We start from the raw sequence: 27,817 nt of genomic DNA on the forward strand, positions 1-27,817 counted from the left end.
AAAGAGACATTATAATATCAAGAAACCTTACATCTTAGGTGACACATATAGAGCAGGATCTACTTACCCTTCCGGATCACTTGAGATCACCCCCGGTTATTGGTGGATTCCGTTTTCTCAGTTTTTAGATTTGTATGTTGTGTTTTGTAAACTGTTTGTGTTTTGATCGTTTCTCATTTTTTGTCAGGGCATTGTCAGATTGTTTTCGATTGTGAATTTGAATATCCCTTTGGTATCTTTCGCCTTTTTTCTTTACATAGCTCATGCTTACATACTTTTTTTGTTATATTAAAATACTGTCATTTCTTGTAACAGTTACTGCAGTTTTTTCTATAAATTGATTGATTGTTGGTTGCTTTACGTCAACTGGCAAATACTTCATGCATGTTCTGGACAAGAACAAATTAACAATAAATACAATAGGTAGGTCCTGTAATAGAGGTTAGCAGCATCCAAAGTATACTTTGCAGAGTGTTTACATAAAACAAGATCTGATGGTACGGCGAAATTTATCTTACATTCTTCTGGCTTTATAGATTGTTCACTGTTGAGTCCTTGGCCCTTTAGCCGCGGGCAAAATTGATACCTTCTCCTTTAAATAATTTCCGAATTGTTAGCCAAAAAAGTATGGTCTCCACTATACCTAGTGTTATGAGAAAAAAAAATGCCAACATCTTAGAGTAAATGGAAGGCTATATCGTTGAACAGGTGTCCGTTTATAACAGCAATTAAAGTAGATTTAAAATCTTCTAAACGTTTCATTGACCTCAGGGATTCAATAACACTTGGTATCAAAGCGTAAATATCTTCTTCAGGGGTCTGGACATCTCCGTCTATGTATTTCCGCTCAGGATTGACATCTGAACTTGTTCTCTTAAAGGTGATGTTCGTATGTTCACTTTTAATGTATGGTTTAAAGCCTTGAGTAATTTGATCTGAAACTTGTGATATCTGCAGTGGGAAGTGGTGAGATTTATAAGCTGCATGTCCTGATTTTTCGTCCAAAACTTGTTATTTATGCTAAATTTTGAAGTTCCATTGTGTTGGCTGATCGAGTGATAAACATAGTATGTTTAGTATGGCGTTCATTATCACTGAACTAGTATATATATTTGTTTAGGGGCCAGCTGAAGGACGCCTCCGGTGCGGGAATTTCTCGCTGCATTGAAGACCTGTTGGTGACCTTCTGCTGTTGTCTGTTCTATGTCGGGTTGTTGTCTCTTTGACACATTCCCCATTTCCATTCTCAATTTTATCTCTGTCACTAGATAAACTAACACATGTAATTTAAAAAAAAAATCGAGTTTATTAGATGGGTACAATACCAGAAATCATGGTATTCACAAAATAATTATATCATACTAGAAATCTACTTTATTTCTGATTATATATTCGATGCAATTTCTACAATATGTTTAATTATTAAATCCAAGAATATCGACTCTTTGAAAGTTACAGCTGGGACTATTATACTATAATATATGATGTCCCAGGTTCCGGACATCATGTTAAAGTTACGGACATCCCGTTAAAGTTACGGACATCCCTTTTGGTATAATGAAAAAAGTTACGGACAAGTTGTTTTCAAGTTACGGACATCCTAAGTGTTTTCGAAAATCGCAATGTGATCGTTTTTTTGCAGTATTTAATCACCTTTTATGTTTAGGTGTTTCCCTAAAAGATTGATACAACTTTTTAATTACTGAACATTTGTGTTGTTTTCATTGTATTGTTATCATATAGGAGAGAAGTTTCTTACAGATGCCAGGCGGCTCCATCCAACTAAAGTTACCCACAGCCGTTTAAGTTGAGTGAGAGTTGGTGCAAGGGTTCTTAACGTGCAAAGAGCGTGGCATTTTCTGTACACAAGGCATCGGATTTAACGTCCCCATTCTGACCGGACGTGGCTGCAAACTTGTACATCCCGCACAGCTAACCGGACGCCCAACTTTGGCGAGGGTTTCACTGCCGGTCGGAGGAAGACCATGGTGACAATATTTCTATTCCCCAGTCACCCTTGGGGGCTATTTCTATATAAAAAAAAATAGAAGTAGTATGATTGCAAATGAGACAACAATGCATCATTCTCTATGACATTCTCTTCTAAAAGAAACTAATTTTGAAACATAAAAAGCAACCTATGGAAAATGCATTGCAAATAATTATGCTCTTGCAACCTTAAAAGTGAATAAGAAAACAAGGTATACGTAAGGAAATGGGTGTTGTCTTTCTTCGTACAGAAAGTCGAGTAATAGAGCCTTGAATCACAATTCTAATGAATAAATAATGTACGTCAGATATGAAGAATTCTCTAATAGGACATGTCAAAAATAAATTTGTTTATTGCTAATAATAATACTGATGGAGTATATTTATTTTGAGGGAAAATGATATGAAAATAATAAATCTGCCAAGATGAGAAGCTCTTTTTTTCTTTATTTTGCCATGGCGTTTTCAAATTCTGTTCGACTAATTAATTTTGAATGTCATCACTTGGTATCTGCCGCCTCTTCTTTGACATGACATAATATAAAGTTTTAGGCAATCCGTAGTAGTGAGACAATGCATTGGTGACATCATGTGCCTCTGGAAGGAAAGTACGCAGCGCATATCATCCTCGAACCAAACTTTTCTTTAAACGGTTTGGCTCTTCTGCAAAGGTCTTGCAAGCGCCTAACCGTTAGACATACATGTATTTTTCACGTCTCGTTCGCTTTGAAATACAACTGGGCTACAACTCACAACTATTTTGATTTTCTCAAACGTAATGCATTACAAATCGTTGGATCTCGCGGATAATTAGTTAAGAATATTCCACAATAGACTATTTTCATATTACCGACTTTTGACTCCGGATTATATAATTTGTCGACTGGTTACCTTGGACATCATGGACCAAGTCAGGTAAGAGCAAGCTAAAGAAGTAAAACCAAGATTTCAATCGGTACAATTTTTGGGGAAAATTATCTGGTTAATATTTTTTTTCACTACAAAATCATCGGAAAACAGTAAACTTTCCCCTCAAATTACACCGATTATATGTTTGATTTTACTTATTTTGGTTCCTCTTACTTGACCGAGTACCATGATGTCCAAGGTAACCAGTCGACAAATTATATAATCCGGTGTCAAAAGTCGGTAATATGAAGATAGTCTATTGTAGAGCGCTCCGAAATTGATATTACTTTTAATATTAATCAGTCCTATTGTGTTACTTTATTTAAAATTCTTGAATATAAATTATAATTCACAAACAAGTATACACACTGAATAATCATAATCTTTAAATAATAACAAACACAATCATCATCACTTACTTTTCCTTCAAACTATAACAAAACTTCAATTACATGAAATTCTGAAATTCATAGCATTTCCGCAATATGAATTTCATGCGGACAAGGATGCTTTATTTGAAAATCAGACGAAGTTAACGTTTATTTCCTCATTTCTGTTGACAGTGTCATTGGATTTATGTTCTGTGTCAAATGACCACCCTCAATATGTCGCTTACTATCATGTAGGTTATCATTTACTAGATATCAGCTGTGGAAAGGGTATACATGTACATTACATGTGAATTTGTTTATTTGAAGAACTTTTGATCTACAGTATGGACTCAAAATCTTCCTCTGAGCTGGATAGTTTCATTGTCTGCCCTGTTTGTAAATCAAGGTATTTACTATTTAAACAAAAAAGTACATAAAAAGTAATTTAACCTTATACTTACTACTTCGAACCTTCATGGAAGACATGTAGATAACTTTTGTGTTTGGTTGTGTAGTTTGGTAGGTGTCTAACTGTGGTATACACATATCTCCTTTTATTTTATTTTTTTATTGTAATGCGTAATAGTGGAAACATAAATCAGATTTAAAGGAAAACACAAGACATGGTCGAAAACATGCACATCCTAAGCATATCCTACTTTATCATGCAGTTTTTAACAGATGCTTTTTCATCATTTGCGCGTGTATGGAGTAAAAGGAACCAAATGTGTATGCTAGTTATTTTGTTAGGATAATTATAGAAAGTTGGTTCATTAGAAATTAACTGTATGCTCATAATAATCATAATCAGATTATCAATTTACATTCATTCTTCAAAATTCTTAAAACAGTATAATCTTGGACAGTGACCAATATCACTCAGATTAACTTTCATTTGTTATGTTTATTCTTGTCAATTTAATTTTGTATAAATACTTGTTTATAACTTTGATGAATCAAGTAGGACTTTGGACTTTACACTGAATTATTGAATTATTCATCGCGTGTTCCAGTCTCGCGTTTGTTTGTACCAGAGTTTCAGACCCTGAGTTCCAAGCACCCAAATCAGTCAGTCAGCCTGTCATTGTCATTCAGAGTATTTGTCTATTGTGTGGTCAGGTGCATTACACAATTTCAGTATCAAGAGGCCACTCATTCAGGCTGCTCTTGTTACACAATCCTACAAGTCACTATTTTCCCCGGTGAAGGATATATAAATAAATCATCTAAGGTTTAAACCTATTTCAACATTACATTTTTTGTTGTTTCCTGAAGAAGTTTATTTATAATTTACCCTGTTATTGTCAATTTGTTTCAAGTTGAGTTATGATTATAAAATCCTTTTTGATTTAAGAGTGTATTGACGTATTTACAGGTGAAGGGTAAAGCATTGTTTCTTTTTTGTTTGTTTGTTGAAACTGAACAAATACTCCTGACCTTTGAGAAAATTCATGATTTTTCTGTTGTGCAATATCTGCATGCAGCACAGCGGTCGATATTAGAGTGTAAGAAGACATGTGACTTCTATTTCAACAAATGATGTACATGTTCTTTGACATATCTTGCACAAATGTGATCTTTTTTATACCGCTGAGATGAAAAATGTGAGAGTATAGTTATCTAAAACTAGTTTTACTCTGCAATTTGTTTTGTTTGTGTCCGTTCGAAGAAAATGTCTGTCTGTGTTTATTTCTTAATTTTCACAAGTTTTATATAGTACATTGATTTATTACTGGTAGCAACATAAAACAAATCATATTTTGAAATGCTTTAGGAAATTTCTACCTATAACTTTTAGAGCAGTTATCATATGTTATCATATTTTATCATGTATGAAATAAAAGGTAGATCGTTCTACTTAAATGTTGAATTGAAGTATTGTATTACTTCCCCTCTGCTATCGTATTACTTCCCCTGTGTTATCATATCTTGCACAAGTACTAACATTTTTACAGTGGGTATTTCTTTTCTTAATAGTCGATCTCACAACCAAGAGATAAAATGTTCAAATTGTATATAATATACAAATAATGATATACGGTATGATTGCCAATGAGATAATTTATCCACCAAAGACCAAATGACGTAGATGTAAGCAGCTTATTGGTTCACCGTATGGTCTTCAACAATGAGCAAACCCCATACTGTTGAAGGCTGTAAGGCTTTACGGTGACCTCTAATTGCTCAGATCTTTGGTCTTTCTAGATAAGTTGTCATTTTCATTGTCAATCATTCTACATCTCCTTATTCATTGATTAATTAGTAATTATCAGAGCAAATGTATCTTATAACTTTAAATCTAAAAAAACCAAATTGGTATTAACATAAAAATGACATTTTTAGATACGTTATAAGAAAGTTCTACCTATAATTTTTTGCCGCATTTATCATACGGTATCATATGTTATCACGTAGGAAATTGAAGGTAGATCGTTCTACCTAAAGGTTGAATTGTAGTATTGTATTATTTACATGTGTTATCACATCTTGTATGTTAGTGCTCACATTTAATGTATTCAAAGGAAACATTATTATAATGATAGTTTTGCCTCTTTCTTCTAGCATATCAACAGATTATTTATACTATTTTTATCATGTGAGTTTTCAGATCCAATTTTGTTTATAAATAATTAATGCTCATCCGACCTTTATCTAACAACAATCACTATACAAATATATGCCTAGTACGATATTATTTTTAAACATTATCTAATTATTCCAAATATTAATGACGTTTATTTCCCTATATGAAAGAACTACCCGGGCGTTTATTTTGTTGTTGAAATTGCTTTGAATCGTTTTATTTCCTGTGCTTTCCCAATCTTCTATTTGCGTTCATTGGTTTTCTCGACTAATTCATGTGAACTATAATTATGCAAGCTATCTACATTATAAAAGTAACAAAAAAATGTATTGTATTCAATTATTTATCGTGCCTTGAATGATGCTCTGCTTGTGAACAAAATATCCTCGCTATCTCACTTGCGTCTTCCTTGCAAGATATGTATTTTGATAACATCTACTACATTATACATAAATAAATGAGATAGTGATGAAGGTCAATGAAACAGTTCAACCAAATAAAGATAATTTTACGGTATTTAACATTGAAAAGGCCATTATCTACAATTTAGAATTTAATAACATTATAGCGGAATATAGCTGTCACTTTGGTTCAAATTTGTCAAAATAAGATAAAAAAAAATCGCAAATGTATTATTGGCTTGCATGTCAATGATTCATTTCATTTGAATCCGTTTTCTTGCAACCATTGACACCGGGTCACGAATGTGTTACTTGTAACCGTGTTGAGCTATTAAAAACGAAAAAAATAATGTCAACATTAAAAAGTGTAATAAGGGAGCCACCATGAAAACCATTTCGTTGACTGATTCGTCCCACAAAAATTTATTCGTATACAGGTAAAACGATCATTTACAGTTTTTAAATCTATAACATGAAATCAACAGATCTAGAAAGATTGTCATTATGCAATTGCACATTCTTGTCTGTTCATTTATATTGATATTTATGTTTATAACAAGTCGTATGACCGTCAATAGTCTTCGGATGTCATCACGATGGTTATTCAGATGACGTTTAATCGAAAATACGTCCAAAATGCTGATGCATTATAACAACTTCATGCATTGTAAACTGTTTCTTTTTGGACTTTTTTTAATTTGGATATATACGTTTTAGTATATAACAAATCAAATATGCGTATTTAAGTCCAATCGGTGATCATAAATTTGACAACTAATGCCTCTTTAAGCAACAGTTTATAATATATGTGAAGCTATCATTCAACTAAGTCAACAGAAGTTGAACAGAATTCATATGGTTTTGCCATAATAAACCCTTAATATGCACGGGATATATATTTGCCACTGTTTATAAAACAAACAACAGCAAATCAACCAATTACGTATATTACGGCATTCTCATTGAAATGAATAGGAGTAAAAAGAGTATTATGAGAACAATATTTTTTTTAACTTCTTTGTAAATCTAATTAATGCAATCAAAAACCTTAACATAATTGTAGATATTGTCCATTTATTTATGTGAAACATGGTTATCTAAATTCAGGATGCTTCTCATTATGTTCACGATTTATTTCATTGAATTTTCGCCCTTGCCGACAATCAATGCACCACGAGGACGCAAAGATATAAATGAAACATGCCCTAGCCGTATATTTGCAGAGTGTAAAAACTTCAAAAATGTTTCTAGGGTCTTCTATTTTGATTTTAAACTATTATTCTGTTTTTGTACAGTTTCTGTAGATTATATCAATAAAAACATAAATTGAAATAACATCAATATTTTTCATGTTACAGACATTTGTTTAGAAACAATGCAATAGAAAATGGAGTATTTGCTGCCAATTGTGAATGTTGTGGACATTTCATAAAATTCCGTGTGAAAACTGAGATCAACTCACAAATCACAGTTACTATCAATGGACAGAAATATTCAGGTATTTTTAACAGTTCTTTTAATTCACTTTCAGATTTATTGGGGATGTCCTGTTACTCAATTACAATGAATGCTAATATCTCATATAACTGTTACTCAATTTTAATGAATGCTAATATCTCATACAACCCGTTAACTTGATATTAACTTGAATTTATGACAAACGTGATAATTTCAATTTTCTAATTGTGAATTTTCTATTTCTCAGCAGTAACATACAATCCGCCCGTCGTATGACGTTCACATATCTCAATTCGTTAACATAGTTGTGTTCCGTGCAGAAAAAACTGTTCCAACAAGGTTATAGGGAACACCAATTGAAACTGACACACAGTGTTATCATCGTAATGATGTGGTGGTGTCTAAACTGACGTATTCGCGGTTTTAGATATTTAGATAACAGTATAGTTGTTTGATCTGTAATTTTACTGGTTGTGTTCTACATTTTGACTGAATGTGGATTCGCATGGCAAGTGATGCATGCATAGCAATAAACACCTACCATGTCTAAGCACCCGGACTCACTTGTTTTGGAATCATGTGATTCCCTTAGTTTTTGTTTGTTACCTTACATTGCATAATCGATACACGAGAATTGAACATCGGCAGACTAACGTCGCCTTAATTATTATTCGATGATTAATTTTGCCGAGGACACTGCATTCGAATACACTGGGTTCCGACTTGGGAAAGGGGTTGTGAACCTGTGGTTAAACTTTTATTTTAGATACTTACCCCCACACTTTTAAGTTCGATCATTGGACTGACAATATGTTTGCAAAGGAACATATAATAAACCTGTGCAAGAAAAGCACCTATTTATGTGTTAACAGATTTTAGTTTTGTTTCTAGCATATATTGAACCTATTTTTGTTGAGCAGTTGATAACTTAAAGAACAGGGATAATTGGTTTTTTTTTTCGGAATAATTTTTCGAAGTTCGTACACACAAACAAATTAAAAGGGTATTCTACTGGTATGTACAACATTTTCAATGTTCCGTTCATTTCTAAAAAAAAAAAAGAAAACATCTGTTTTGCATAGTATCTATTTTAGAAATTTAGTTGCGGGCTCTGCCTTTGGGGTCGTAAAGACTCATCTAGTTTGAATAAAAAGATCGCCAATGACCAATCAATTTAACAGTTTGGGTATAGTTAAACATTTACACATTCGGAAAGTCAAACAGATGTCCATTAGAAAGAACAACCACCAGGTAGCTTGGTAAAATCTCACATATATTTTTAACTTGCACCTTTATTTATAGTTGGTAATGAATATCCTCCATGGACCTCACTAAATACTTATCTAAGAAAAGAGCGGATTTCTGTTGGTACCAAAGTGATGTGTCATGAAGGAGGATGCGGTATTTGTGTTGTTGAAGCCAAATTATATGAACCTATGTCTGACACGAGAAAAAGTTATCCTATCAATTCAGTAAGTATAGGCAACGCATGCTCAATACCAAATGTCTCAAATGTTAATATTTGAAACGATTTTAACGGATCTGATTTTGAGTGAATTAATACCCTTTTTCATGCGGTACTGACTAAAAAAGATAAGGAAATAGGCCCAAACAACTGCCAGTCAACTTCAAATGTATTTAACTTCAAAATAGTGTCCATATTTTAAAATGCTTATAGAGATATATTTAAGATTTGATAAACTTATTGAATTTTTAATCAGCCTGACAGCAAACAATACAAAGAACGTTTAAGGTTTCAAAATGGTCATTGGGTGCATCGAGTTACAGATTCTATCTTGTAGTTTTGTGTTACAATGAACGTATCAACTTTTTTTTTAAATTATAGTGCCTTTGTCCATTATTTATGTGTGATGGCTGGGAAATAACAACCATAGAAGGTATAAGTGACGTTATCCCTAAACGTTTGGCAAAATACAACGGTTCTCAGTGTGGATTTTGTAGTCCTGGTCAGGTTATGAATATGCATGCGTAAGTTTTTATATAAAACATCACAGATTCAAAACCATGTTTAACGCTATCAGAACTGTTTAAGTAGCAACATGATAACGCGTTTTTCCTACCGATTGCAATAGGGACACTTTTAGAAGTACACATTTTTTTGCATTTCTATACTTCCATGATGATCTATAATTATATATACAACAATAAAAGTTGGACAGACCGATCTATGTAACATGTGTGATGGTTGTTATTTAAATGATGAAGTATGTATGAAAATTGTAATGTAAAAATAAGAAAATGTGGTACGATTTCCAATGCGAAATCTCTCCATCAGTGCCTATCCAAGTTCAGGAACCTCATGGATTGATGCCACGGCCTAAATTTCATATCTAAACTGCGTTGTTTTGTTACTAGTATTTGGAGAATTGTTGTTGATGGCAGATCTTTGATAGGTTCTGTCAAATTTATTCAGAACTTCTTTCGACTCTGGACGATTTAGAGATTGACATATCGTAAAGGCACTTATTTATTGTTGAACACTGAATAATGAACAATGTATGTCTTTTGATTGTTTGTGTAATCGGGTTGCCATCTCAGTGACGTCCAACCCACATCTCATTTTATTTGAGTTAACTGAAATAACTGAAATATTTTACTAACAATATCAATCTTTCAGATTACTGGATTTGAACCAAGGGCAAGTAACCATGAAACAAGTAGAAGATGCATATGACAATGTAATCTGCAGATGTACAGGTATATATTAAATTCTGCTCTCCAATGGGTATTGTTTTTATGATTGCGGCATTTCACAGCGTAAATTACAAGAATTATTGTAAATTATCTTTTGTCATCGTCAACAATATCAACACGATGGCAAAGGTTATCGTATGCAAGTAAATATTAACAGAGGTTTTTGTTTTCATATTAACAGACTGAGGTTGTTATTATACATGTAAATAACTACAGAGGCACAATGGAAGTACAATGTAGTTATTTCCATTCCTTGTTTTACCAAAGTTTGATATTTTTGAATATCAACATTGTAATGCATAAAGGAATGGGACCACAAAGATTTCATTATATCACAAATAAAAACCAAATTTAACGATCAAATATATAATTATTTAAATAAACCTGGCGTTTTTTTCTGTCTATTAACTGTTTTCTACAAGTTTGACAACTTCTAAGGTACGATATTTTTCAATACTTAGCCATTTATCCAATTTAACTGCAATTATTAGGTCTATTTCCTTCTGAAAAAACCTTGGTCACGCCCTTCAACTAAATAATCTTTGTTATAAAAAGATGTATATGGGTAAAATTCACATCCTGTCAAGAATTTATGGTAGTCCGTGTAATTCTAAATAATGTCATTATGATAAGATACTTGACAAAGTCGAAATCTTTTTTTCAGGATATAGACCAATTCTGGATGCGATGAAATCATTTGCACAAGACTCGCCAACAATGAAGAAAGCTTCACCTATTGATATTGAGGTGAAATTAACATCATACATACTAATTAAAATAATCTTTCAAGTTACGACAGTATAGTTCTATTCAACACGTAGCAACCTTTGCCAGTACTAATACAATACTAAAATGAACAAATCACAATTTTCTTTTAATTTCGTCATTAAAGTTTAATCTTTCAACTCTGGTACTAATTGATATAAAATATTCATTTGATGTATTAAGAAAATGAGACATATTTCAAGAAATTGAACTTGCACCTTTTCTCTGAATTTTTAGTACCGAAAATATTTATTTGAATTGAAGTCTGTGCTTCTTGCAGTTATAATTTGTTCTAGTTTTATTTCTCGAAGATCGAAATCATTATTTCTCCCATCATTTTTGGAAGCAAAGCGATATTAAATTTTGAAATTTATAACCAGCTTCTGGTTTGATACCAGAAAGCGTTTTGATTACCTACAGCTCAACAATAATATCAACATCAATTTAATTGACATTCACAACTAAAATTGATGTCTGTCATAAAAATGAGCATCATTTAAAATGAAAGTAAGGTAGCACAATACAAGATTGTTTTACCCCAAATCAGATAACCTTAAGGTAGCACAATACAAATATTTTTTCGCCCCTAATCACACAACTTTAATATGATGAAATTCATTTCATCCAGCTTTAAAATTTATAAAATGAGGAACCAAAAAAAATAAGAAAGATAAATCTTTCAAATGGTGATAATTTCATTATTACATAATTGATTATTATGTAAGTAGTTGCTAGATTTTGATACCCACACTTGCATGAAATTAGCTTCTTTGTTATTCATAGCATCCCAAAATATTTGATAGATTCTTGTGCAACACAATTTGACAACCAAAACCATGCCTCAGATGTTTCCTGTTGTATTTCATTGTCTCATTAACCTTCGATTATGTTTGCAACCTTAATTTATAAAAAAATCAGTAAATTTAATTGGGTATAAAATTTGTTCGATTGATATTATTGGAAATCTAAGACACTATACGTGAAGATAACAGCTCAAAAAGCAACATGTGTTAAAATCAGACATATCGAGGCGTCTATCTAGGAGTTAATTTCATTTAAAACTACATTTTCATGACAAAAATGTATGTGTCACAATTGAATAAGTAAGAATTTTCCTACTTGAATCTTATTAACTAGAATATAATTCATATATGTATCATATGAATACTTTATGATCAGCATTTAGATAATTTTGACCAGTAAGAAAGCATTTCATATCAACAATTTTATATATGTACATGTGCATCAACAATCAAATCTGGTGGGAGAAGTTATATCACAATTGACCTTGCTCTAAGTCAGTTTCTACTGATATGGTCAAAACTCTGTCCATCTAGATAAACATTAACTATTAATGATATCAGAAGTTAATTACATACTGCATCTGCTTTTTCCTAATTTGGATTTTATTTATTCAGTACGTAAAACTATGTATTTTGTTTTTAAAATTTTCACAAAAAAGTAAGTTATACATGTGTACATAAAATGATCAGTTGGTCAGTCTTGACGATTCATATGGATATGGATTCTAGAATAATAATTGTATACAATGCAAATATAGTGTTTCAAGCAAACTTGAATTTTCTTATCATTTTAGTAAAAAAAAAGGACGGCAGTTTGTGTTTTGTGTTAAAAAGAATTCATATTTTAACACTTTTCTCCCTCTAAAGCTCAAAATAGCTTCTTATTTTTTCTCCATACAGCTCTAATGTATGACTGTATTTTAATTTGGAATTCATTATCTTCCTATTTCTTTAAACCCCTAATCCACCTCTTTGTCCAATATTGTAATTTAAACAGTGGTCAGTGGTCATACAGGTATCAAATGATTCTTTTGATTTACCACATAGCACTGCCCACATGCTGTCATTTTATACCAGTCAGACACTTGCATTTGTTTACAAATATAATTGTCATCAGAATTGATTAACAGTGCAAGATATGGATACAGATTTTTCATCTGTGGTTTTGGAATATATTAAAATAACAAAAACAGCAGAAAAATGATATTTTGAAAAAAATGTGTTGGTTTGTATTGTTCTACCTTCATTAATGAAAAAAGAGAGAATCAGTCTCAGAATGCGCTATGAAGACTACTTTTAAATTGGTTTCAATTATATTGTATTTCCATTGTGAAAACCTTTTCACATTAGGTAATAATATTCAAACTATTGAACACGACTTTAATTTTCAGCGACTCTGTTTATGTTTTTAAGGTCTAGCAGCATAAGTATATTATATTGATGCATAAAATAGGGGTTTTAAAATGATGTAATCATTTGATGAACGCTTTCAGATTAGTTATTCTCCTGAATTCAGGATTTTTGTTCTACAGAGGTGTTATATACAAAGATAACCAATTAGATTTGATAAGAATTGCGTCCTGATGTTATTTTGATAAAAGATGCATTTTCGAGAAATAGTATTGTTTGCAGGAACTAGGAATGGCCTTTTGTTCTAAAACTGGAGAACGTTGCCAGGGAAAATGCCACCCACGAACAGGTCAACAGCTTCAGGTTGTAGGCAGTGATGCGGTATGGTATAGACCTGACACGTTTGATCAACTATTCAAAATATTAGCAGACAACTCTGGGAAGAAAACCAGGATGGTGTTTGGTAACACCGGACAAGGTGCATATTTTGTTCAACTTGTTTCAAAATACTACATACATTAAAAGACTGCAACAATTAACCATCCAAGTGAATTAATAAACTATCAGTAATGTTTTGTCCCAAATTTTAAAGTCAATGACTGTAAACAAGGTCCAGTAATGTCATTTTGAAGATCATTCGAAAGTTCTGTAGAAATTTTACAAAATAAAATGCTTTGTATCAACTGCCACAAGTCTTAAATTAAAGGATTTGATTGAATAAGTTATCATTGTTTTGTGACATAAATACAGCTGTAGCTTACGGCATGCTTGAATTAAAAAGATAAAAAGATACATCGTCATGGTTTTTTCTTCATTGATTTTAGTAATATCAACCCATCGTTAAATCAATTGGTTTTTATACCTTATTATATTATAATAGATCGTGGTACCTTTTGCCAGGAAAAATATAAAATTACATATTTTAAGTAAGCATACCTTAAATATATGTTTTAAGGTGTCTACTACAAAGACTTGAACCTTGCCAGTTTTGATGTACTTATCGATATAAGAGGAATACAGGGTCTGTATAGTGTTAATGTAAGCTTTTTATGGTACTTTTGTATACTATACATAAATACATAAATATTCAGCTTACATTATTGTATGTTACGCTGCATAACATGTATGTGAAACTGCGATATGTTTATTGTATGTTACGCTGCATACATGTATTTGAAACTGCGATATGTTTATTATTATTATTATTGATGATGATGATGATGATGATGATGATGATGATGATGATGATGATGATGATGATGATGATGATGTTTACATAAGTATGACATTGACAGTTTTATTTTTTTTAAGGAAACCTGAACTTAATTATTTGTGGTAAACGGTTTTCTTGTTCTATGTAGAACCTTTTAATTTCGTATGCTCTGAATCAATTTTTATATATTTGGTTTTAAACCTGTGGTCACGAGCGATCTTAAAACATTTTTTTTTTTCAGAAAAGGAATTGTTCGTATGATTATCATACAATTTTTAAAAACTATTATTAAACTCTATTCTCACTGTATAAAATTCAAAGATGTGAATTTTGATTTTAACACAAGAACATTTAATTTGATTGACATTGTTTTTCAAGACCAGATTAAGACCATTCAATCACTCCAAAGCACTGTAAAATAAATGGTTTATCATTGATGACAACGTTTATGATTGTAGTTTGATCCAACAATTGTACTTGGTGCTGGTTTATCCATTAACCAATTGATTGATGTACTTACAAGATCCCAACAAGAGCCATCACTTGGTTACCTTGTACACATACGAGACATGCTAAAAAGAGTTGCTGGAACATCTGTCCGAAGTGTGAGAATTTGTATTTTTAATCTTTTTTACTGCACAAGTAATGAATTTGTTCAAGCAGGTTAATGTAAATAAATTGTAGTTTAAATAGTTTAAAACAGATGATCATTATCATCATTATAATATAGATTTTTTTTATTCAAATTTGTAACCACTATCAATTTTCTCTTTTAACACGAGTTAAAGAAAATGTGGGGTTTCCATCAATATGCTAGTAACTAATTAACATATTTATCTCCCAAAACACACCATACTCTACTAACGAGTACATTCAGTCAAATAAATGAGATAATGATTTATACTTTGTAAAATATATAGATATAAGAAAATGTAGTATGAGTGCCAATGAGACAACTCTCCATTCAAGTCACAATTTGTAAACCATTATAGGTCAAAGTACGGCCTTCAACACGGAGCCTTTGCTCACACTGAACAGCAAGCTATAAAGGGCCCCCAAAATGACTAGTGTAAAACCATTCAAACAGGAAAACCAACGGTCTAATCTATATAAAAAACGAGAAACACTTATGAACCATATCAACAAATGACAACCACTGAACAACAGGGTTCTGACGTAGGACAGGTGCAGTTTGATTTTAACGAAACCAGTTTAATTTTAACGAAAGCTTCTATGACAGACGCAATTTTTAAAAATATTGTGTTAATGTATTTTATTGATAATTGAAAATAAAAATACTCACATGAATGGATAAAAAATATAAGATTAACACTTATGAATCATTTTTGATACGTACATATAACTATTCGAATTTAACATAACAGATGGCGTCCTGGGCAGGAAACTTAATGATGAAACACCTCCATCCTGAATTTCAGTCAGATGTCTACGTTTCTTTGGAATCAGCAAACGTTAAGCTTATCATAGGTACAGTAACAAAATTGTTAAAGAGATCCATTGCTCATAGTGGCAAAATGTCATAGTTTTAACTACAAATATACATAGATGCTTTTTTTCTTTCACCTTTTAAATAAATCATCCCTCACTACATAATTTTAAAACAAAAAATCAGATTAGTCACAAGAATACCATTCAGTCATCACTTCTACATAAAGTTTTAACCTCTACCAAGCATTGGATTTTAGTTCCCAAAATGAAATAGAATTTTGTATACCTAATGTAGTAAACAAAAAAGTAAAATTTCCAATCTGTTATTGTTTTAAAATTTGTTTCAAATTATTTTCTTTGATTTTATGTAGACTAATTTAAGGTCAACATCATGATATTATCAGCCTCGTCTGATACATTTGGATATATTTGTATGTATCATTACCATTCTATTATACTTGTACCCCTTTATACATTTTGAAATTACGATTCAAATATCACTTCACACCTATTTTAGCGGATAGTAACGGATCTAATACGATACCAATCAGCCAGTTCCTTAAAACAGACATGACAAACAAAGTAATAGTTGCCATGGAGGTACCAGCTATGACCGATGATTACATGGTCAGATTGTATAAAGTCGCACAAAGAGTAGAGGTTAATAATTAATAAATATCTTTAAGTAGTATACACAAAGATGTTTGAAATGGTAAAAACGCTACAAAAATGTTCTATGATTTGTTTGGGTCAAATCGTCGAGATAACTTAAAAAAAGTAAAGCAACAGTTGTTTTCCGTTGATCAAATCTCATTAATCGATTAAGAAGATACAAATCAAGGTAATGCACAAAACCTACGGAAATCGCACGAACTCCCAAAGGAATGAGTCCGATATTGTGAACAGGGCAAGGGTCTCCTGCTATACAATCGCTTTATTGCTTTTATGTAAAAGTGGTATTGTACATTGTGTTTTTGTTGAGTTTAATATAATAAATGAACTATCTTTTGGTTGTTTCTTTAGATAAACCTTTTTCGGAAATGCCAATTAAAGACATATTTTATTGAAAGGTAGAACAACGCATCCATGTTATGTTTACAAATACATATATCAATGTGTTGTTACTTACTTAAATTGATCTGTAGGAGTACTTTATAATTTATTTCTGAAATTATAATCAATAGCATTTATCTTATATTCCAGAACTCGCACTCTTACATTAATGCTGGTATAAGGATGAAGATTGCAAACCCAAAAGTTATGGTGACAGAAAAGCCATGTATGGTTTTCTCTGGAGTATCGAAAGACTTTGTATGTTTCAATTAGTATCCTTGTGTAAGATAAGAAACAAGCCATTTTTTAAACTTTTTTTTACTTTGCTTGATCTAATTAAACAGGAATTCATGTTATTTATGTTTCATTTACTGTAAAACATATCTTTTCCTTGAAATGTATTTCTAATTTCTAATTGCGTCTTTTTACCCACTGTTTTTTTTTTGTGGGAATACAAATACCATACATACATAAATAAATTCTACCTCCATAGATAGTGAAGTTAACATTTAACTAGAACAAATTGGCTTCTATATATTTCATAACAAGTGACGAGTTTCAAAAATTCTTTTCTTATAAGAGGTCCTAAATATCACCATTATTATTGTTTTTATGTAAAGGTCCATGCTGTACAGACAGAAACCTATCTACAAGGAAAATCGTTGGAAGATATCAATGTTATACAAGGTATCATCATTATTGAACAATAGATATTTATTACAAATTAAAACTTTAAGGGACATATTTTGGCATTGGAAATATGAATGGCTTAACTGTTTCGTAAAACATTCAAAAACTAATAATAAGAAACTTGGAACACATATATAAAGGATTGCCGTTTTTGTTATCGTTAGAACAAATACAAATGTATTCACAATAATACCGAACTCCAAGGTTAATCCATAAAATCTTCAAAATCAAATGTTAGAATATACCAACCAACGGAACGAATAGAAAACAAATATCTCCTTACTTGGTACAGGCATTGATGTGTTGTCAAACAATTTGTTTTATCCTGCAATCTGCCAAACCATTGTTCAAATAACAGATACACAAATAATGCTTTGCTGTATTGTGCTCTAATAAATAAAGTCTCCTTTAAATCCGCTCCAATGTTGAGCAAACGGTAATGTTGATATTTCTTTTTGCGCAAAAGTTAGTTTTGGGGTTCTCTTCGTTGTCCGCGTTTAAACAATGTCGTTTCTTTGACAAATTAAAGACAGCTATTTGGGTTTATACAACTGAACCTAAAAGTGCTTAGTGTAAATTACAGGATAAAACAATATATGCACATTGTCGGAAATATAAAATTCATTTGTACTTGCTACGAAACAGGAGAAAAGCTCGGGGAGCCTCCCTTTTCGTCCTTTTTTTAAAGTTCGGGAAAAAATGGACATGACATGCTTATATTGTTTAGAAAATTGACGTTGTTTTACTCACCATGTTTGTATGTAAGTCAAATATATAGTTATAGATATAGTTGACGATATTTATTTCAATAAAAGAAGATAATTAACATACTAGGTATTTGTTCTTTGATGCATGCATTTTTTTATAAGTTGTTATTGGCTTTGAACTAGCTGTCAGTAACTGCTAGTACTCTCAGATTTGTATTTAGTGATTGTTGTTTTGTTATTGGGATGTACAAGTACTGTGTTTTTGTTAGATATATTTCTATTAGTATCCATCTGATGAGTTAAGCTATTTTCAACTGATTTGTATAGTTTGTTCTTATGTTGTACTGTTACTACACTATTACATTTGTCATTTCCGGGGCCTTTTATAGCTGTCTATGCGGTATGGGCTTTGCTCATTGTTGAATGCCGTACGGTGACCTATAGTTGTCAATTTCTGTGTCATTTGATCTCTTGTGAAGAGTTTTCTCATTGGCTATCGTACCACTTCTTCTTGTTTAAAAAGTTAAGCAACAGGAAACATACCAACTTACTTGACAGCATATTTTTCTTCTTTCTTTTAATTTGAGAAATTAATTTTCATCACTATTAATTTTATTGCTTATGCTTTGATGATTTTGTTTATATTTGTATTCAATACGTTAGTATCTAATCAGTATTTACAAGGATTTTAACAATCAAATACTACTATAAAAAGTACTCGTATTCAATTATTATCTCTACAGGAGCTATAGTCACACTTGCGTCAGAACTAAATCCTGATCCTAATATAGATGCCGTAGAACCTAGTGTGAGATACAGAAAGAATGTAGCAATCGGATACCTCTACAGCGTATGCATAATTAATTTTGAAATAATGATGAGTTTGTTTACAATTAATTGACTTTAGACCTTTCAAGAAGCTGTAATTTATAGTGTTCATTTCATAAACAGATATATGGGAAAATAGTGGATATGTCGCTTTGACATCAAAGGCATATTTTCTGGTCGTTGTTACACTAGCAGTCTAATTAAGTACTGGAAATAAATAATAATAGTATATATTTTGAATTTGTTTCCTTTTTCGCGTTATTTCTGTGTTTTATTTAAACTACATTTTTACGGTTATTATTCAAAATATCTTAACTTTTTTAAATTAAATCATTCAGTTAAAATGAAAATAAGATTACAATAAATAAATAAATAATGATACAAATAAAAAAATAAATATTGTGTTTAGTTTATTCTAGAAGCTGTTGGTGATACAGCAGGGGCTATTTATAAAAGTGGTGCAATACCATTGTTAAGACCACTTTCATCAGGACAACAATCATATGACACAAAACCAATGGAATGGCCACTTACGGAACCATTGATCAAATTAGAGGCTCTCGACCAGGTAATATTTCATTGATTATCTATATAATATGCAAATCTTACAATTTGTTTTTTTAATGAAGAGACGACTAGATCAGCTGTATTATCTCATTTTCTTTTTTGTTTTTGCAATAGTGCAATATTATGCAATCCTATTAATTTTGGATCTGGCTCTTCAGATTCAATGTTATACTCGTAAGCTTTTAAAAATTTCAAATGATGTTTGCTGCTCTTATTTTTTTTATTTTGTGCTAGATATTTGGAATCCTCTGCTTTTATCCACGTAGTGCTTCTACAAATTGTCCGGCTCAATTCTACTTTTTTTCATAATTTAAATGCATATAGTTTTAAAAACTGTTTTTCCCGAGAAAAAAAATCTTATAAAAAAAACCTTTGTTATTCTTAATAGGTTTTGAAAGAAAAAAGGTACCAATGTAAAATATATGGATAATCTAGAGAGATTCATTTCTCGCCAAATTTTCGATGGCTTTTTTTCTCAAAAACAAGAAAACAGGCCTATATGTTTTTTTTCTGCTTTTTTAGTTCTATCATTTATAGACTATGAATTTATAACAGTCCTAAAAAAGCTTGTAATCTTTAATCAGAGGTGCGAACATCCTTAAATATATTTTGTAAGAATTATTATATCATACAATGATCCAAACGAGTTATTTACAGTTTTTTTTTTAACAGATGAAATACATCTGGAAAATATTTAAGTACGATGACTTGAAACGAAACAAACTACAAATATGTAATAATCTTTCGTTTTAGATCCGAGTATATTTAGGTAGACTAAGTGACAAAAACATCGAATAGGCAAACCTCAGATTGTATTGTCCATAAAACGTACTCGCATTCACATTGAAGATAAGAAATGAAAGCATGCTGTTTAGTAGGACAGCTAAGACCACTGAGAAAAATAAAAAAAAACATTTGATTGGCAGCATCCACAACATTCGTAAGGTGGGTCAGTTATGTAAAATCAACACTGTTTAAAAGCTTTAATCATAAATTGTAGTAATTAATATCCTGGATTTTACCATTCACTGTAAAATGATTTTTTAAAACAGTGCACTGGAAAAGCAGAATATATCAACGATATTCCTGAATATAAAGATACTTTGTATGCTGCTTTTGTCACTAGCACGGTTGGAAATGCAAAACTTCAGAGCATGGATCCTACGAAAGCATTGGTAATTTATAAGTTCAGAAATTTAAAATGCATAAAAATGAAAATAACCCTTAAAAATTTGGTACGTCAGCAAAATGATGTCTTGACACGCATATAGGCGGATATATGAATTGCACTTCAGTTATCATATATGAGACATAGAATAGCTCCTTTGTCGTTTTTGGATTTATGGTTTTGGTTGACACCATTTGTATCTCTTTACCCTTTTTCATTGAAAATGGAAAGTTGCAATTCAAATAGAGGCAATAGTAGTTTATTGATGTTCAAAACTTATTAAGACTAATCAAGGAAACAAACAAAAAACTGATTAAGGTAATTAGGGTGTCTTCCTCCATCTTGGATTTTGAAATACCAGAAAACAATCGGTCTTGATCTTTAATAAAATGTGCAAATTTTGAGAGTAGTCGGTAATTCATGTGTAAGAATTTTCATTTCTATATAGAAAATGACATGTTTTATCATATTTATGGTTGTATTTTACAAAAAACAGAATACTTTTGTTTGATTTAATTTTTTCCAACTTTGTCACATAAGGGGAGGCAACTCAAATGTAAGGGCAGATAATTCAGATAAAGTTACTTTTACAATAGAATGGGTTAGGAATTTACCTATTTTATTATGTAGCAAGAAAACGGGTCCCGTGACCCCATTTTTTCTTTTTCTTATCTGAAAGCATAATGTTAGAGCTATCTTCTCATATTTTATCTCAAAATTCTATGGTGTAGTTTTTATTTTATGGCAGAAAATTGGGTTTTTCATGCATAATCTATACAAAAATCTGTCAATTTTGCACAACCTGTAGCTTGAAAATAAGCCCAGTGATCCATTCTTTTTATTATTTTTTTTAAAAAAGCATGAAATAAACTACATTTTGGCAAATTATTAAAAAATTCTATGGATTATAATTTAGACACCCCATCTACCTTAAATTGCATGAACTTCAAAAGCGAGATTTGGTGCGTTGACTGGCTAAATTCTCCTGCTTTAAATGCATCACCTGACATTCGAATCGACATTGTGTATTAATGTAACAATTGGGAACACAACACATTCGAAAACATATCGCTAGTGAGTTGAAAAGCAAACATATCGTACAGGTCAACCATTTCGTCATTGTGACCATTAAATGTATATTGATTTAATTTGATAAATGATTAAATTTTAGCTGTATTAATAACATTTTAGAGTACTCCAGGAGTATTGAAATTCATAACAGCCAAGGACATACCCGGGAAAAATGATTGTGTTGCATTAGTTCCAGGCATTCCTACTTCTCCTGAAGAAGTAAGTCAATGGTTTATATAATTCTACTCTTTAAACCACATTCTGTTACACTGCAAATACTCTTGATTGATTTCTTGATTTCTTGATTCACATAAAAGAAAAGCCATCCGAAAGTGTAAATATGTGGACGCAAATCAATTCAAGGAACTGCATCGAGAGAATAACCCAAGATAAGAGTACAGTTTATATCTTTATGGTGAATACATGTACATATTATGTTTCTGGTGAATACATTTTATATCTTATAGTTAATGCATGCATGGTATATCTGTGATGTGAATTGTGATGAATACATTTCATATCTTTTTGGTGAACATATTTTATATCTTTTTGGTGAATGCATTATATAAAGTTTTATTGAAAATTTTTTATATCTTTGTAGTAAAGACATTCGTTATCTTTGTGGTGATTACATGATTTATATTTGTGGTGATTACATTTTTTATTTTTTGGGGGAAAGATTTCATATCTTTGTGGTGAATACATTTCATATCTTTCTGTAATATAACTGAACATTTTCTAGTTATCGATATCGAATGAATATTATGAAAGCAAGTTTTCCACTACAGAGTCAATGATACATTTAAAGAACAAAACCACCATGTTATATTCATATTACGATATTTGAAGAGCCTTTTCACACAAAGGGGACAAAGCTAGGACCATATGCACATTATTTTTGTCAATTTTGTGATCATCGAAAGCATATTGTAGAAAGCTAAGTATTATCAGAGAATCGAAATCTTTTTAATGTTTTTAATCTCTAAAAGTCGACTTATGTTGTCCTCAAAAGGAATTCAAAGGTATGGGGACTGGTTGACGTTACTCTTGCTACAAGGTACGTCCCTTGTTGCGCGAAAAAAATGAAAATAACACTAAAAACGCTGAAAACCAAATAGTTGATAATCAATGATGTATATAGAAACATGTAAAGCTATATGACCAAAGGCACCTAAATTAATAGAAGAACGTTAATGATTATCCAAACATTTTTGAGAGCCCCAGATCCCAGTATGAATAAGGCCCAATAGAAGAGGGTTACACCTGTGCTACATATTGTATCGGCATTTAATAAGAATTTCATAAGAAACTGGTGCAACAATTCATTTTGCCAAAAAAAATGGTATGCTTCTGTTAAGATTTAAATGTTCAATTGCTAATGAAAGATAGTTGAAACATAACACTGTTTCTTTGCTTTGGATTTTTTTGAATTAGTTCATCATATTCCTTGTATGCCCCTAGATAATTTTTTTATACGTTTTATTTATATAGGTTCTATGTGGCGGTGATGTGATGTACGCTGGTCAAGCGTTAGCCATTATTGTGGCAGGTATGTCCTCCGGATCCATTACACGAATGTTATATATGGAAAATTGTGTATTGTTTAATATTCTTTTTATTTTCTTATACCAAAATAAATTTTCCATATGAAAATGAAAACAGATAAATCCTTTTTCTAAACACTAAGCAAAGAGATAATAAATCTGTCATAAGTAATCTTCATATAAAATAGACATTAACTGTCGAAATTTGCATCTGGTGTAGTAAAATTGGTATCGTTTATGTTATGCTAACAAATTGGTCGATACCGCTGCTGGTCGACCAGTTAGCTAATACTGCGGTACTGGCATGGACATATGGACATTGTTTTATTGAAATTTCCTGCTATAAATGCGAAATGATCTTAAATAAATGAAGTATCTACCTCATCCCAATTCTTGTCTAGGTTTAGCTTTCTTTATTATTGTCCTTTTTTGGTTTCGTTTGCATTCCAGCTTTTCATAGCATGTTTTTGACTTTCAGTTTCTTTTTACTTCGAGCAACATTGAAGAGACATTAATTGTCAAAATGTGCATCTGGTGCAGTAAAATTGGAACCGTTGATGTTATTATAACACTTTTTACTTTTTTAACACATGTCTTCGGTATCAACAACTGATCTAAAAAAATGTATTAGAATACATGCTTAATATCCTATAGATTGAAAAAAAAATCATATTAATTGAATATGAATCTGAATAAACAAACATTTTGTATTAGGTTCAATTTTCATTTTTTTAACTTAACTCCAATTGTGTCCAATAAACATCATATATTTGAATGTAAAAACAAATTTTAAGTTAAGAAATGAGTATTTACAATCAAAATTTAACGACATTTTGTTAACATGTTAGAATTAATAGATTAATTTATAACAGATTTTAATCACTAATAATGAAGAGTTGTTGCGTTTCATTTGCCAAGAATTTGCTGCTGATGATTTCTTGATATTGAATTAAACATCTGAATTCCAGTGGACGAAGAAACAGCAAACAGAGCTGCTGCACAAGTACAAGTGACGTATTCAGATCAGAAGACACCAATTCTTTCTATAGAGGATGGCATAAAGCAGGGCTCGTTCATCCCAAGCGTCATAACAAAACCGTTGATAAAAGGAGATGCTCAAAGTAAGATACAGGTTTATGGAGGAGAATATGCATGCATGATTAACGAAAATTTAATGATTCCATTTTAAACATTAATAAACCATTACCGGAATATTTTTTTATCAGTTTAATATGTTTACCTATTATGATATAATAATTATTTAAGTTTCAAATTTCATGCAGTCATTTGGTATACCTGATTTTGCACTGTACAAGTAAAAATGTCAACTTCAGTGTTTGCTATCAGGATATTAATATTTTTTATCTTATCCCTATTATCTTATACGTTATAAAACAGTTAAAGTTTTGGTCTATATGATAATGAGATAGCAGACAAAATATTAAAAAAAAATGCCGGTGGTCAGCACAACAGCTTTGCATAGTATATTCGTAATCGGTATTAATACCAATTGATTGAATGAAATATTGTAAAGGTAAATTGTTTATCTTATATCATTACTTGTTTCATTTCATTATGTTTATACGGAAGTATTGTGTTATGAAATTCGGAAACGCAGGTTTGTTTAAATGTTTGTTACGACTCCAAAGCATATAGTTTTTTTCAAATTATATAAAGATATAACATTACAGTGATAAACGTCAATATCTTCACAATAGATTTTTTTTCAGATCGTAGTATATGACAGTATCAAACATTGGAAAAGTGGTATTTTCCTATTCATTACAAACCTTTCCTACCGGCTCGGATATCTTAACATACCGTTTTGTTCGGATGCATTTTAATGTCAATATCATTTTTTTTTATGGAACTTGTATTATGACGAAAAGGATTGTTTCAATATTATTCATATCAAAACTCCATACAAGAAAGAGAATTTTTTTGTTCGATATTATAGGTCAAACTTATCAAACTCTATCAGCAGCAATGATAAAAGGCCTAGTAATTAAAATCCCGGAACACATACCAACAATATATTTTCAATTAATCTAGAAAAGCACTATAAGCACTCCAATGTTACTGTCATGTTTTCCTTTAGTAAGGTGTTTGAATTGTTCGAAGCATGTTTCCTTTAGTAAGGTATCTGAACTGTGCGAAATTTCAAATTTTGATTAAAGATGATTTTGATTGGTGTGACTAATCGAGCATATTGATCTCATCAATAGCTGAGTCTGTTGATAAATCGTATCAAAACAGCTATATACTTGGTATTTGAATTTGTTCATCAATTTTGATAACACTAAGCAAAATATCTGTGTTTGAAGTTCATTAATAAGCAGAGCTAATTCTATTATTTTCCATAGATCAGTTACTGCAGACCAACAGCTGAAGGGATGGATGTAGAAGCCGCTACGCAATGGTTAGACGCTACACAAAAAGTTGTTTCGAACGTTTTAGGTGTACCTATAAGCAGGTATATAAACCAAAATTTTAAAAAATGCAATTGAATATTTTATATTTTTCTACATTGTACATTACGGGTGCCACAATTAGAACAGGAGCTGCTTATCTTTCGGAGTATCTGATATCCCATTGGTTTTCATTTGGATTCGTGTTGATTTGTCATTTGTTTACTAACTCATGTTTTGTAGGCTGTTGTTTGTGAGTTCGAAATTTAAAAATAAAAAACGGCGAAAAGACAAATTACACATTTCAAAAAACTGCATTTATAAACCAAAGGCTGAGTAAAAAGAATGCATGAATGAACTTTGTTCTTTTAAAACTGCATGTCTCATGGTGTTTCAAAGAAGATGCACCCCTTCATATATTGCATACTGAGGTTATTTTAAAACTTAAAGCAAATTATAAAACTAGGTAGGTGGTTCACTCCATCTATTAAAATTAATTAGAATAAAGTGAGCTTTGAAAAAAGACATTTGTCTTTTAGGTACCAGTCTTGTATTACAACTCCAGTTTCCGGTACATGTCAAAAGATGGAGGGATATAAAATTATTCATTTTTTTCTGGACTCAATTTTGTCTGTTTGATTAAAAGTTTATAAAATTATAAGCCTGGTACCTTGGAAAGCAATTATACTGAATTGAAACATATATATAGATTTAAAAAAAAAACTTGCATCTTTTTGGGGATATCAATCCAGGAAAGTGGAAGGATATTATGTTTACTGGAAGTGGTGCGGCCTAGTAAAAACAGCAAACAGAAAGTAGAAAAAAAATAGTTTTGACTTCAGGGATACATAAATTTTTTTTCTTCGTGCCATGACCCACTTTTTTTTCTCGATTTAATCACAATTCCACATTAGAACATACATGATATGAACATGAAATTTTTTTTCTATGTAGCATTTTTTATTTTTTTTTATTTTCAAAGATCAGCTGTTTAGCACGTAAGCCTATGAAGCAGTCAATTACAAGACTGCAACCTTTATTGTATTCAAGTTTTTCATTTTTATGACAATTTTTTGATTTTCAAATATATTGGCCTCAAGTTTCTGATTTCCAAATATATTGTCCTCGAACATCTCTGAAGAGACAATTATTGTCGAAATGCGTATCTGGTGTAGAAAATTTGGTAACGTTAATGGTTTTGCTTCATATATGTGGAATAACAAATCGATATTTGAATGCAGTAGGTAAAAAACATTTTTAATTGTTCAAAATATCTAAGCTTTCCCTGTAAAGATCATGAAAGTTTTTCAGGGTAAATGTGACGGTTAAAAGACTGGGTGGAGCATATGGTTCAAAATTAACAAGGAGTGGTATAGTAGCTGCAGGCTGTGCATTAACAGCTCATATCATGAATAGGTAAAATATTTATTGGTCATTTTCATTTGTATATATAAAAATGACAAAAACAAAACCTACGAAAAAACTGAAATTCATCGCTTAAAAATAACACTCTGTCTGAAATCTGTATAGTATGAACATTTAAATGTACAAAAATTGCTTTAGCTTTTTTTCTTTATTCGTCTATAAAAGTCTCATACGATGCGCCCGAATCAAAACAGCCTAAATTAAGAATTGCAGGAGCATTGCAAACAAGCATTTATAAAAGAAAAGTGTGCATAATCTGACAAAGGCCATCTATTCCCGGGTTAAATATGTTGATATTTTTAATTATTTTACACCATCCGAATTAATACTATTTGAAATTTTTTGGTGC

General features: G+C 31.1%; 2 protein-coding genes and 1 long non-coding RNA gene across 4 annotated transcripts in view; all 3 read left to right on the forward strand.

Annotated features, from left to right (window-relative positions):
- The first annotated feature begins 13,656 nt into the window (after positions 1 to 13,656).
- Positions 13,657 to 16,035, forward strand: LOC127706131 (uncharacterized). The gene is made up of 4 exons (XR_007984243.1): positions 13,657 to 13,823; positions 14,301 to 14,383; positions 15,017 to 15,163; positions 15,944 to 16,035. It is a non-coding gene; the product is annotated as an uncharacterized LOC127706131 (long non-coding RNA).
- Positions 16,036 to 16,554: 519 nt separating this feature from the next.
- Positions 16,555 to 24,824, forward strand: LOC127706662 (uncharacterized). The gene is made up of 9 exons (XM_052211318.1): positions 16,555 to 16,667; positions 17,211 to 17,318; positions 17,681 to 17,747; positions 19,201 to 19,307; positions 19,695 to 19,853; positions 20,905 to 21,027; positions 22,212 to 22,310; positions 23,583 to 23,640; positions 24,604 to 24,824. Exons 1-9 carry the CDS (start codon positions 16,578 to 16,580, stop codon positions 24,822 to 24,824), a joined length of 1,032 nt encoding a protein of 343 aa, XP_052067278.1. The 5' UTR covers positions 16,555 to 16,577.
- A 1,178-nt stretch (positions 24,825 to 26,002) lies between these two features.
- LOC127706126 (uncharacterized) overlaps positions 26,003 to 27,817 on the forward strand; it is a 137,007-nt gene continuing 135,192 nt past the window's right edge. The window contains exons 1-2 of one of the 2 annotated variants that reach the window (XM_052210577.1): positions 26,003 to 26,108; positions 27,355 to 27,459. In XM_052210577.1, coding sequence (XP_052066537.1) covers positions 26,029 to 26,108; positions 27,355 to 27,459 — 185 coding nt within the window. In that variant the 5' untranslated portion in view covers positions 26,003 to 26,028. Of the gene's footprint in view, positions 26,109 to 26,935; positions 27,460 to 27,817 lie in introns of those variants that run through there. The other variant, XM_052210578.1, reaches the window with a different exon arrangement.

This window comes from Mytilus californianus, unplaced genomic scaffold (genome assembly GCF_021869535.1).
Source record: "Mytilus californianus isolate M0D057914Y unplaced genomic scaffold, xbMytCali1.0.p SCAF_6, whole genome shotgun sequence".
Lineage (NCBI taxonomy): Eukaryota > Metazoa > Mollusca > Bivalvia > Mytilida > Mytilidae > Mytilus > Mytilus californianus.